Raw genomic sequence first — 14,398 nt, 5'->3', positions numbered from 1 at the left:
TTCACTCCCTCCTTTCTCAGTATCACCTCTCTCTGAGTGACTCCACTCTCTCCTATTTGCTTTACCCTCATCCACCTGTTTGGTCACCATCTCAAAGAACTAAATAAGGTTTGTGAGACATGACCTATCCTTCACAAAACCATGTTCACTATTCTTAATCAACTTATTCCTTTCTAGGATTATAAATCCTATGTCTTTTCCAACACTTTACTCGTAACTGAAGTAAGGCTCACTGGCCTATAATTACCAGGGTTGTCTTTACTCCCCTTCTTATTCAAGGGGACAACATTTGATATCCTCCAGTCATCTGGCACTATTTCTGTAGACAACGATGACAAAAAGATCAAAACCAAAGACTCTGCAATCTCCTACCTGGCTTCCCAGAGAATCCTAGGATAATTCCCATCTGGCCCAAGGGATTTATTTATTTTCACACTTTCCAGAATGACTAACACCTCCTCCTTGTGAACCTCAATCCTGTCTAGTCTCGTAGCCTGTATCTCCATATTCTCCTCGACAACATTGGCTTTTTCCAGTTTGAATACTGATGAAAATATTCATTTAGCGCTTCCCCTATATCCTTGGACTCCACACACAATTTCCCACTACTATCCTTGATTGGCCCTAATCTTTCTCTAGTCATTCTTTTACTCTTGATCTCCCTATAGAAAGCTTTAGGGTTTTCCTTGGATCCTATCCACCAACAACTTCTCATGTCCCCTCCTGGCTCTTCTTCGCTCTCTCTTTAGGTCTTTCCTGGCTAACTTGTAACTCTCAAGCGCCTGAACTGAGCCTTCATGTCTCAACCTAACATAGGCCGCCTTCTTCCTCTTGACAAGAGATTTAACTTCTTTAGTAAACTACGGCTGCCTCGCCCGACCACTTCCTGCCTGCCTGACAGGTACATACTGATCAAGGATCCGCAGTAGCCGTTCCTTGAATAAACTTCACATTTCAAATGTGCCCATCCCCTGCATTTCCCTTTCCCATCCTATGCATCCTAAATCTTAGATTAGTGTGGAAACAGGCCCTTCGGCCCAACAAATCCACACCGACCCGCTGAAGAGCAACCCACCCAGACCCATTCCCCTACATTTACCCCTTCACCTAACACCATTTATGTTTTGTGTACTAACTTTCATGGTGTAAGCTGAAGGCACCCCGTCACGTTTCACTGCCTCCTTTCTCAGTATCACTTCTCTCTGAGCCACTCCACTCTCTCCTATTTGTCATGCTACTTGTCCTGGAATAGAGAGATCCTCCAACTAAATATTGGAAAGACTGAAGCCATGACGTTCTCATACCAAATTGCATTTTATGGCCCCTAGCAACTATTCATCTGATGAATAACCAGATCTTGTGTTCTTTGATCCTGATGACAATCTCTGACCCCAGATAGCTGTTTCATTATCAGCACTGTGGCACAGTGGTTAGCAACTGCTGCCTCACAGCACCAGAGATCCGGGTTCAATTCCTGCCTCAGGCAACTGTCTGTGTGGAGTTTGCGCATTCTCCCCGTGTCTGCGTGGGTTTCCTCCGGGTGCTCCGGTTTCCTCCCACAGTCCAAAGATGTGCAGGTTAGGTGAATTGGCCATGCTAAATTGCCCGTAGTGTTAGGTGAAGCAGTAAAATGTAGGGGAATGGGTCTGGGTGGGTTGCTCTTCGGAGGGTCGGTGTGGATTTGTTGGGCCTAAGGGCCTGTTTCCACACTGTAAGTAATCTAATCTAATCTAATCTAATCTAAACTGCATATAGATTAGATTCCAGACAGTGTGGAAAGTGGCCCTTCGGCCCAACAAGTCCACACCGACCCTCCAAAGAGCAACCCACCCAGACCCACTTCCCTCTGACTAATGCACCAAACACTACGGGCAATTTAGCATGGCCAATCCACCCGATCTGCACATTTTTTTTGGACTGTGGGAGGAAACCGGAACACACTGAGGAAACCCACACAGACATGGGGAGAATGTGCAAACTCCACACAGACAGTCACCCAAGCCTGGAATTGAACCCGGGTCCCTGGCGCTGTGAGGCTGTAGTGCTAACCACTGAGCCCCTGTGCCGCCCCTTATGTCCACTTCTGTCACACAGCCTGACTCCAACCCTTCCTCAGCTCAGTTGTTGCTGGAACCCTCAACCACTTGCCTCGATAATTAGCTCTCCTGGCCTCCCTTCTTTACACCCTCCAATCCAAATTCTGCTGTTCCTATCTTAACGTTTTTTTTTAATTCTTGCTTGCACCAGATCTGGTTCACAAACACCTTCAAGGGAAGGAAACTGTCATTCTAACCTGGTCTGTCCTCCATGTGAGTCCAGACCCACAGCAATGTGGTTTACTCTTAAATACCCTCTGGGCAAAAATTGTTGGTTCAGCCAGCAATGCCAATATCCCATTAGTGAATTTTGAAACTAACTAGCTTTTACGAATGAAATAGGGGACACTTTGTAGAAGTGGGTGCAAGTGATGCTGAAGACTATAGAGCAGGGGGGCTGGGTGCTGCTGATGAGTAGGTGGTTGGGGATGTGAAGGGTGTCTGGGGGGTTTTAATGTGACTAAAATGCAGGACTTCTCTTCTGGAGTCACCACATTGTCATTCCCTGCTTCAATCACTCAAACTCGCTATTGTGGCCAAAGATTCCCACCAAAAATATACACTCTTGAGGAGAGGAGACAGCCAGGGTCAATGTCTCTACTTCAGGCTTTCCTGGAAATAGGACAAAAAGCCATCAACATGAAGGGTAGGCCTTAAATATATGGTGCAATTGTGCTTGCTGACCTACCCTGTGGATGTAGGTTTGCTGGCTGAGCTGGAAGGGTCATTTTTAGATGTTTTGTCACCATACTAGGTAACATCTTCAGTGAGCCTCCAGATGAAGCTTCATCCCGAAGCTCACTGAAGATGTTACCTAGTAGGGCAATGAAATGTCTGAAAATGAACCCTCAGTTCAGCAAGTAAACCTTACATCCAGAACCTCAACCTAAGCTACAAATCTTCTCAAAACTCACTGACCTATGCTATCTCCCAGCCTGATAATGGAATGAAGTAGACCCCTCATGTATTGTTTAAATCATTTCTGTGTTTGTAATTCTGATTTTAGTATAATAAGATGTATTGTAAATATATGGTGGTGTTTTTGTTTGTTGTAGCCAAGTGAAGATGTGCTGTTTCCTGAGGATGCAAGTGGAAAGATTCTACAGAGTGACGTGGATTTCTGTGAAACCTGGGCGGTAGGTAATCCCTGTCAGAATTAATTCAAATGTGACAACGGGGAATGTTCGTAATGTGGGAGACTATAAAGTAGAATTTAATCTTTAAATTTTGTTTTTATTTGTTGGCATCACAGACTGGGCCAGTGCCTTTCAATGTTTCAGCTTTTAGAACTGCATCTTGGATTGCAAGGTTACAAAAATCATTCCATTACTTTTGAAGGGAGTGTGAAATCAGAACATTAAACCGCAGCAAGTTATTAAAAGCCATCAGAGGGGATTTGAGGGAAACCTTTTTCACCCAGTGGGTGGTAGGAATCTGGAATGCCCTGGGAGGGTGGTTGAGGCGGGAAATGTCACAACAGTTTAAAGTATTTGGATGAGTACTTGAAGCATCACATTTAAGACAATGGGCTGAGTGCGGAGTAATTTAAATCATCATGTAAAGCCCAGGAGGCCTTCATAGCTTTACCAGCTCTTTGAGCAAGCTCACTTTTAAAATTACATAAATGTTCACTGCCTGTCCTGACAACTGTCTGAAACAAATCTCACCTTATCCCATATCCAGGTGTTTAGCCTGTGATTTAGAATTTATGACATCTAGTTAATAACTCATGTGCAGCTTTATAAGATTTTGGTTAGGCCACACTTAATAGTATTGCATGCAATTCCAGTTGCCACATTACAGGAAGGGTGTGGAGGGTTTGAAGAGGGTGCAGAAGAGGTTTACCAGGATGCTGTCTGGATACGAGCTGTAAGGAGGTTAGAAAAACTCGGGTTGTTTTCTCTGGAGTGGTGGAGGCTGAGGGGAGACTTGATAGAAGTCTATAAAATTACAAGATGCATAGATAGGATTGACTGTCAGAACCTTTTTCCTGTAGTTGAAATGTCTAAAACTAGGGGGCATGCAATAAGGTGAGAGGGGTAAGCTCAAAAGAGACAAGTTTTTTACACAGTGATAGGAATTTGGAGGACGCTGCCAGAGGTGGTGGTGTAAGCATAGAATTCCCACAGTGTGGAAGTAGACCATTAGGCCCTTCGAGTCCACACTGACATTCCGAAGAGCATCCCAGCCAGACCCTTCCCTATCCCTGCAACCCTGCATTTCCCAAGGCAATTCCACCTAACCCACACATCCCCAGATGCTATGAGAAATTTAGCATGGCCAAACCACCTAACTTGCACATCTCTGGACTGTGGGAGGAAACTCATGAAGTAAGTGGGAGAATGTTCAAACTCCACACAGATGGCCTGTGACTCCGAGACAGTTGCCCAGGTGTGAGGCAGCAATGCTCACGACAGAGCCACCATACCACAGATACGATACAATACAATAGGGGCATTTAAGGGGTGGGCCAAGGGCAGGCAGATGGGATTAGTTTAATTTAGCATCGTATTTGGCACAACACTGGGGGCCAAAGGGCCTGTTCCTGTGCTGTACAGTCCTACGTACAGGAAGGTTTTTCCTTTCTTTCATTCACTCTGTACAATTTAAGACTTCCCTGTCATGAAGACTTTGTTAATTCAGCCTTATTCCAAGGAGAAGTCCTGAACCTCTCCTCATTGCTACCGTCCCTCACCAATGGGAACTTCCTGGTAACCCTTGACCGTACCTTTTTCTTGGACTTTCACATCCTCCGTCGGGTTGTGATGCCCAAAATTGTCTGTGTTCTCTTGTTAACTAGATGTAGTAGGTGGCACTCTCTCAAGGTTCTGTGAAGGGACTGATTTGGACACCTAAATTGGCAGATGATGCAGGAAGTATTGTAAACTAACAGAGGTGTTCAGGGATTGAGGCCAAAGGCAGGGATGCGGAGTTAGGCCACAGATCAGCCATGATCTCATTGAAACAGGCTCGAGGTGCTAAGTGGCATATTTCAGTTCCTAACTAACTGAGTGGGCATTGACCTTCATCTGATAATGTACGGAAGTTTGGGCTTTTTATCCCTGGTAGGGTATGAAGTGGAATCTGTTTAGGTGTCAGCAGGGAGGGTGAGGACAAGGTGGATGACATGATTCACAGAAGAATGTTGATTATTTACAATAATCTGGAGATTATATGCAGGAGGGGGAAGCACACATTTGACACATAAACAGAAGACAGGAATGAGTGAGTTTTACAGCACAGAAGGAAGCCATTTGGGTCATCCTCTCTTTGTGAAAACTTTTTTGTTTTAAAGAGCTACCTAATCTCTGAGTCTTTTCCTATAGTCTCACAATGTGTACCTTTTCTAATTATTCATTGAAATTTCCATTGGAAATAACCTGGGGGTGCCGATGTTGGACTGGGGTGGACAACAACTTTTCCTTTTGAAAAATTGTTAAATCTGACACACACACACACACACACACACACAATGTTGAGTTGTGAATTTTACCATTTGTAGGTGATGGAATCCTGCAAAGATGCTGGTTTAGTGCGATCTATCGGAGTGTCCAACTTTAACCACAAACAGTTGGAAATGCTGCTCAGGATGCCCAAGCTGAAATACAAGCCAGTGTGTAACCAGGTAAGACATGGGAAGTATGCAAACTGTTGTTGTATCTACTAATAATGGCCCCATTTTGCATCTTCTGATATAGGAGAGGCTCTGTTACATAGTAATAAATAAGAAAAGACTGCAAAGTTTCAAACCTTGCGTCTTTTGATACCTTCTTGCTCGAGCCTGGAGAGTAAGTTATAGCTGTCCGATTAATTGACTGTGGAGACCATCAATTGTGAATTCTATTTTAATTTAGTGTACTCGTCAAGGATCACCAAACAGGAGCATGATAAAGCACATGTCCTTTGTCCCATCAAGTGTTCTATGGCAGTCAAAAGCCATCTAATTATTCTAATCCCATTTTCCAGCAGCTCGAGGAAAGAACAAAGACAGACATCACTTTGAACCATTTTTAAGAAGTCATTTTGGGGATAATCCATCAATAAATTGAACAAAAATAGTCTGTACCTGTGACAGATGAGAATGCTCCACTGATCGCAAAGCTGTTCTGTAGAATGGAGAAGCAAGGACTGTAGGTTTGAAGTGATATCTGTCTTTGTTCTTCCCTTGAGCTCTCCTGGTGTAGAGGACTCTCCTGGTCTTTTCCCAAGAAGATGGTGGCTTGGTTCTCTGGATCCTCTGTCTTGTATCTGTCTCCCACCTATCCTCAGCAGCAAATTACTGCAGATGCTGAAATTTATACTGAAAACAATTGCTGGAGATCACAGCGAGTCAGATAGCATCTATGGAGAGAAGGCAAGCTAATGTTTTGAGTCTAGATGACTCTTCATCAGAGCATCCAAACCTATCCTTGCCAAACCCTCTTGGACAATGGCCATGAGCAGATGTCATGATGCCAGGAAGACCATCATCCATTTCCATTTGAAGGTGTGTTTTCATTCCTTCAAAAAAATATCTTTTGTTTATTATTCAACAGACTGCACTAAGATTAGGTAGTGAACTGCCCAATTAAATCTTTGTGTTTTAACCTCTGTGATTCTTCTCACCCTTCCTCTTTTCATGTACTAGAGATCAGATTAAATTTGCTAAGGCTCATTGCTGGAACACTCAAATTGTACAGAAAATACTAAATATAAAGTTTCACTTTTGAAGAGGACCCCAACTTCCAACAACACATGCTATTAGGCCTCATGAGTATTTCCAGGAATTTCAGTTTTCAGTGGAAGTAGGCGAATTGGGGTCCTGTTTGAAATTATTGATGTTTTAACTTTACTCGTGTATCACTCTGACTCAGTGAGTAATTCTCATCTTGAACTCCATGTTAGGGCTCATGTATATAAACCAACCAGCACTACAGTGCCACACAAAGGGTGTGCATTATCTTGAAAGTTGTGGGTTGGTAAACTGAAGCCCCATCTGCCTGCTCATGTTATGCTCCTGGAAACGTTTTGAATTCTCCTGGTGTTGGTCCTGCATTCCTACCATATTACTGCTGTTTGTCAGACATCACTGCACTCTGTGGGTTCTTTGGTTGTTTTGAGATGCTTCAGTGGGAGAACAATTAACCTTTGTGACATTTTCATCACTTGTTTTGTGCCATTTGTAAACTGTCTGCCCTTTGTTCTTTGCAGGTTGAATGTCACCCGTACTTGAACCAGAATAAACTGCTGCAATACTGTAAATCCAACAATATTGTTCTTGTGGCCTACAGTCCGTTGGGATCATCGCAAGATCCTAAGTGGTAAGTTCATCAAAAGGGGAAACTGCACTGTGCAAAGCACATTGAACTATTTCTGCAACTTTTCCCTGGGTCTGGGGAGCTGGACACCCAGAGCATTAAGAGAACTTTAAGATCTGTTTCATTTGAAAGGTCCAGGAAACTTTAAGTTTCCCCCAGCCCCACTCAGAAAGTGTACCACTTAGAATGTTTAACCATATAGTCAATCAAGGTGAAAAAAATCCCAATGACCCAGTCAACTTCTCAAATGCAATGAAGAACCTCTACTCTTGGATTTATCGCTGCATCTTGCTGGACATCCATATGAAATACGAATGGAATTAGATCAAGTGTCCTTGGAACCTCTTCATTTGTTCAGTGCAATCCAGGTTAGTCATTGGCCTCAAACCTACTTCCCTGCCAGATCCCCATATCCCTCATTTCACTGACTTAGGCTGTTTCCGTTCCACCATTTAATCTGTCCTGTTTGCAGTGCCCCTCCTGACCCTTTTCCCTTCCATTATAAGGTCACCTGCAGTATTACATTCCCTGAGTAAAAGCAAAGTACTGCGGATGTTGAACATCTGAAATAAAAGCAGAAATTGCTCGAGAAACTAAGTGCATCTGGCAGCATCTGTGAAGAGAGAAGCAGTTAACATTTTGTCACATTGAACTGAAATGTTGGCTCTGATTCTCTTGCTGTCTTCAGATGTTGCCAGATAGACAGCCCTATCCCATTAGCTGTATGCCCTCTACTCTTCCCTTCAACCACAGCCTGCCTGTATCATGACCTATAGATTCTTGCCTTACTCTTCTTGTGAAACCTTAATCATACTTGGAGAGCTGTCACTGCAGTTGAATGTAACAGTAATTTGAATTGATGGAAGAACAGAGCAACAAGTGCTTACCCTGAAGGTTCCTGAAGAAGGGCTTGTGCCTGAAACGTCGATTCTTCTGTTCCTTGGATGCTGCCTGACCTGCTGCGCTTTTCCAGCAACACATTTTCAGCTCTGATCTCCAGCATCTGCAGACCTCACTTTCTCACAAAGTCAGGGTGGCCAAGTACATGCCTTTGAGAAACAGTCAAATATCTGAAGCCACCGTTTTCTCATTGGGACAAAATTCATTGGGAAGGCTGATTTAGTTGCAGTGAGTTGTGTTTTTAGTGAGATGCTAACGCACACAGTTAGGTATCGAGACACTGACCATCAGAAAGGCCAAACCGACTTTTGAGTTTGGGAAAGAGCTAAAATTTATGTCGACGATGAGAGTCTGAGTTCTTGACTCTCACTCAATTATGTTGACCTGACTGCAATTGTCCTGGCCTATTCCTGGTCTGGGTATCCAGGGTTAGGAGGTCTGGAGAGTAGGCCATGCCAATCCTGCAGGTCCAGCTTATCCAGCCCAGGATTAGTGGTAGATCAGACAGGAAGCTGTGCTGAGAACAGCCAGGGGTCTGGGCACTTGTGAGATAGGGCTGATTTTCCAAGTTGGTTCGTGGTGGTCGGTGTAGAAGTTCCTCACTGAAAATCAAGGTCAATTTTTGTGGGCCACTGTTGAAGTGGGCACTATTGAAATCAGCTGTGGGTACTGGAGACAGCATGCTGGGATGCAGAGAGGGTAATAATTGTGAAATCCAGAGAGCAGGATAATCAACATACAAGGATGGGAGGCAAAGGAGCATAGGAGACATGGGGTAATGCGGCAACTAGCTCACATCCTGACTCTCCAAAGCCTGTCCCATCATCGACAAGGCAAAGTCAAGAGTGTGATGGAATACTCCCTATTTGCCTGGATGGGTGCAGCTGCAACGGCTCTTGAGAAGCTTAATACCATCCAGGACAAAACAGCCCTCTTAACTGGCACCACATCCACAAGTGTCCACTGCCTTCACCACCAACACTCAGTAGCAGCAGTATGTACTATCTATAAAATGCAGGGTAGAAATTTACCAAAGATCCTTAGACAGCGCTGATATCATCTAGAAGGACAAGGGAAGCAGGTACATGGGAACATAACCAAGTTCTCTTCCAAACCACTCACCATCCTGTCTTGGAAATGTATTGCTGTTCACTATCGTGGGGTCAAAATCCTGAAATTTCCTTCCTCAGGGCATTGCATGTCAATCTACAGTAGGTGGACCGCAACGGTTCAAAAGGCAGCTCACCATCACCTTCTCAAGGGCAAGTAGGGATGGGCAATAAATGCTGGCCTGCCAATGTTGCTCACATGCCACGAGTAATGTAGAAAAACCATGTCTCCGTGCAATTGTGGAGTGCACAACTAATGTGGGGGTAGCCTGGCCTATAGTGCAGCCTACTAGCCTTAGATGTATGGATGTGTGACCGCTAGGTTCTTTTGTCTAAAGGCCATCAGGCATGCAGAATTTGTCCTGTACAAAAGTATGTTCACCTTCCCCAGCTTGAACTCCCAATGGATTGGGGATAGAAGATGGAGTGAAAGTGAAGGGCCTGGGCACCTCTAGATTGTCTGAGCAGCAACTTCCTTTTCTGTAGCTCCTCTGCCAAGGAGGGTTAGTCATTTAGGGGAGTTGTGGTGGGTAAAAGTGCATGAGGGATGATGTTGCAGGTAATACTGGGAATGGTAGACCATGAGCCTTGGTTTGGGTTGTGTATAGTAACAGTTAATGAGTCTGAGGTAGTAGAGAAAAATGGTGCAAGATACCCTGGCGGAGCACAGAAGATCAGTACGCTTGTGGTGTTGTTGGTCATTCTTCAGGATATTGGCAAGGTCTGGTACTGTGGTCTTCTCTAGTGGTCATGAGGAAAGAGAATCACTGTCTTCTCCACCAGGATCTCCAGGTCCCTGTCAGAAAATCAGCATGCCAACTTGCTGGAACAGTGAAAGGAGATATTTGGTTGGCAGCAATTGAACTGTTTAAAATACCACCGGAATACAGTATTTAAATGACACAACGTGTTAAATACTTTACTCATTGCTGGTGAGAGCAAGTTAGTACATGATGCATACATAATAAGGTGAGCAGTGTAAAATTGTGAGGGATCTCACTCAGGCTCACAGAGGAGAATTCTCCATGGAACACTTTGTCAAATTCAACTTGTGCGAGTTACTCGAGAGAGTACATATTTCAGTATATCCTGACTCTGGGAATCTTTGCTCTGTCAAATTGCCTCGCAAGATGTAAATTATTATTTGAGAAGCTGCACATTATTGAGTTTTTTCTGAGCAAGTAGGGGCACTGGTACCAATACCACATCTGAGTGACTGAGTGTCTCGAGGCAATGAATATTGGCAGATTATCACCTCAGAAAGGGCATCCATAACTGAATCAAATGCATGTCTTCAGTCTTCATCAGGAAATGAAACCTGATTTTATTTTCTAATTGTCTCTTGTCAATCCAGTAGCATTTAAAACATAAAACATATTAACAAAATAGCAAACCAAACCACCCACCCCACCTCCACCATGCTCACTTTAACCCAAACTCCAAAGACACCATGTCTAATCTCACTCACCAGAATCCTAACTGATAATTTCTGGTTTAACTTACTCAGAGCCACTTTCATAGGAGCATTTTATCTTTGAGTTTATTTTCATTTGCAGAAAAAAATCACATGAAAGACCATCCCAGATATTGACTGTATATTTGAAGGAGAGGGGAGCTTTGGGAAGTTCTTGGATCTTGTAGTGCCCCCTCCCATTTCCAATGCAGGTTCGACCCAAACAATCCTATCCTTTGAATGATCTCGAGCTGAGAAAAATTGGTGAGAAATACAACAAACCAGCAGCTCAAATTGCCCTTCGTTATCAGATACAGTGTGACATTATCGTTATTCCAAAGAGTTTCAATCTTAGATGGGTGAAGCAGCACAAAGAGGTAAACGTTCATCAAATAGATGCTTGTTCTTTTCGCATGAGTGCACCTGATTTCCAGCGAGGTGAGCCTTGCAAGTTTTGTCTTACAAAGCATGCAGCCTAATCAGTGTAAATTTTCTTAAGTTAGCCTATTTTTCCTAATCCACCAGTTCAGAGATGTTATTACTCACCTTTAGAGCAGGTGGAACTTGAACCCAGGTCTCTCAGTTCAGGGATAGTGACATTGCCACTGCACCACAAGAGGGTTCAGTGCACTTTTATTAGTCTGAATGTAGCCAAGGGCAGCATCAGTTATTGTAGACTCACAAATTACAGGCCTGACTTGTTAATCTCTGGTTGATCTTTTCGTTAATGCCTTTATGGTTCAGAGAAACAGGTCGTGGATATTCATTGTCTTTGAGCATATCTAAAAAGAGAATCTCTGTCACTCTGAATGTGTTGGGAGGGGGACTACTGCACTCTCGCCACAAAGTAAGGTCGTAGCTTCATTCGCTGAGCTTGTGTGGTTTTCTGCAAATGTTTTGTTGCCTCGCTAGGTGACATCATCAGTATGTCTTCAATAAAGCAGCACGGTGGCACAGTGAGGGCGGCACGGTGGTTAGCATTGCTGCCTCACAGCGCCAGAGACCCAGGTTCAATTCCCGCCTCAGGCAACTGTCTGTGTGGAGTTTGCACATTCTCCCCGTGTCTGCGTAGGTTTCCTCCAGGTGCTCCGGTTTCCTCCCACAGTCCAAAGATGTGCAGGTCAGGTGAATTGGCCATGCTAAATTGCCCGTAGTGTTAAGTGAAGGGGTAAATGTAGGGGAATGGGTCTGGGTAGGTTGCGCTTCGGCGGGTCGGTATGGACTTGTTGGGCCGAAGGGCCTGTTTCCATACTGTAAGTAATGTAATCTAAAGTGTTGATGGTCTATCCCACCTGGTATTTATATCTCTTCTTTTGGTATTTCTGGTTCTGTGTCTGAGCGGTTTGTATATGGGGTCCAGTTCAAGGTGTTTATTGCTGAGTTCTGGTTGGAGTTCCAGGCTTCAAGGAATCTGTCGCATGTCTGTGTTTTGTCTGTGCTATGATGGTTATATTGTCCCAGTTGAATTTGTGTCCTTCGTTGTCTGTGTGGTTGGATATGAAAAAGTATTGGTTGTGTCTGGCAGTGGGGAGTTGATGTACATGCACTCATATGGTCAGTTTTCTTCCTGTTTGTCCTATGCAGTGTTTTTCCCAGCCCTTGCAGGGTATCTTGTAAATAATGGCTCTCAAAAAGGAATTCTCCATGAAACTCCCTACAATGAACACTTGGTCAAATGCAATTTGTGCAAGCTGCTTGAGAGAGTGCATATCTCAGTACATGATGTGGAGTAGCCACATGTAGAGAGGTTGACAGCCAAGTTCAGTACTCATGAGGATGGCCTCAACTGGGATCTTGGGTTCATGTCACACTACAGGTGACCCCACTATACTGTACACTGCAACCCAGTCTAAAAATGTCATTTCAGTTGCATGACACTGTAATCTTTTGCTCTAAATTGTGACACAGTTCCTGATGAAGAAGCAACTAGTGCTTCCAAATAAACCTGTTGGATTATAACGTGGTGTTGTGTGATTTTTAACTAGCTCAGTATATCCTGACTCTGGGAAGCTTTACTCTCTCAAATCGCCTCGCGGTGGCAAGATGTAAATTATTATATGAGAAGCTGTGCATTATTCAGTTTTTTCTGAGAAATTAGGGACACTTGTACCAATACCACATCTGAGTGACTGAGTGTGTCAAGGCGATGAATATTGGCAGGTTATCACCTCACAAAGGGCATACATCACTGAATCAAATGCATGTCTTCAGCCTGTTCCAGGAAATGAAACCTGAGTTTATTTTCTAATTCTCTCTTGTCAATCCAGTAGCATTTAAAACATAAAACATATTAACAAAACTGAAACCATTCCCCACCTCCACCTCCACCACGCTCACCTCAACCTAAACCCCTAAGATACCATGTCTAATCTGCTCATCCAACAGCATCCTGAGGCTTTCTGTTTTAAGTTACTCAGGACCACTTTCATAGGAGTGTTTTACCTTTGAGTTTATTTTCATTTGCAACAAAAGAAATCAGATGAAAGACCATCCCAGATATCGACTGTATATTTGAAGTAGAGTGGAGTTTTGGGAAGTTCTTGGATCTTGTAGTGCCTCTTCCTCATTTCCAATGCAGGTTCGACCCAAATAATCCCATTGTTTTGAATGATCCTGAGCTGAGAAAAATTGGTGAGAAACACAACAAAACAGCAGCTCAAATAACTCTCCGTTATCAGATACAGCGTGACATTGTCGTTATTCCAAAGAGTTTCAATCTTGGACGGATGAAGCAGAACAAAGAGGTAAAACATTCCTCGAATAGATACTTGTTCTTTTAGTTGTTTTGCACGAGTGTACCTGATTTCCAGCAAGGTGAGCCTTGTAAATTTTGTATTGCAAAGCATGCAGTCATATTTTTCCTAGTCCACCAGTTCAGAGATGTTATTACTCACCTTTAGAGCAGGTGGAACTTGAACCCAGGTCTCTCAGTTCAGGGATAGTGACATTGCCACTGCACCACAAGAGGGTTCAGTGCACTTTTATTAGTCTGAACGTAGCCAAGGGCAGCATCTGTTATTGTAGACTCACAAATTACAGGCCTGACTTGTTAATCTCTGGTTGATCACTTTGTTAATGTTTTTAAGGTTCAGAGAAACAGGTATTGGATATTAATTGTCTTTGTGCATATCTAAAAAGCGAATCTCTGTCACTCTCAGTGTGTTGGGAGGGGGTCTACTGCACTCTCTCCACAAAGTAAGGTCATAGCTTCATTCATCAAGCTGGTGTGGTTTTCTGCAGACGTTTTGTCACCTCGCTAGGTGACATCATCAGTGTGTCTTCGATAAAGTGTTGGTGGTCTTTCCCACCTGGTATTTATATCTCTCTGTTCTTTTGGTATTTCTGGTTCTGTGTCTGAGTGGTTTGTATATGGGATCCAGTTCAAGGTGTTTATTGCTGAGTTCTGGTTGGAGTGTCAGACTTTAAGGAATTCTGTTGCGTGCCTTTGTTTAGTCTGTGCTTTGATGGTTACATTGTCCCAGTTGTATTTGTGTCCTTCATGGTCTGTGTGGTTAGAAATGAGAGAGTATTGGTCGTGTCTGG

The 14,398-nt window shown here is 43.6% G+C and overlaps 1 protein-coding gene across 1 annotated transcript in view; it reads left to right on the top strand.

Moving 5' to 3' along the window:
• LOC122559456 (aldo-keto reductase family 1 member C3-like) overlaps positions 1–14,398 on the top strand; it is a 48,310-nt gene that overhangs the window by 25,466 nt on the left and 8,446 nt on the right. Inside the window, exons 4-7 of the mRNA XM_043708910.2 lie at positions 3,152–3,232; positions 5,599–5,721; positions 7,287–7,396; positions 13,434–13,599. Coding sequence (XP_043564845.1) covers positions 3,152–3,232; positions 5,599–5,721; positions 7,287–7,396; positions 13,434–13,599 — 480 coding nt within the window. The remainder of the gene's footprint in view (positions 1–3,151; positions 3,233–5,598; positions 5,722–7,286; positions 7,397–13,433; positions 13,600–14,398) is intronic.

The sequence above is a fragment of the Chiloscyllium plagiosum genome, unplaced genomic scaffold, assembly GCF_037043375.1.
Source record: "Chiloscyllium plagiosum isolate Xiang-an unplaced genomic scaffold, Cpla_swu_hap1 HiC_scaffold_19, whole genome shotgun sequence".
NCBI lineage: Eukaryota > Metazoa > Chordata > Chondrichthyes > Orectolobiformes > Hemiscylliidae > Chiloscyllium > Chiloscyllium plagiosum.
This window is presented reverse-complemented; position numbering and strand designations above follow the sequence as displayed.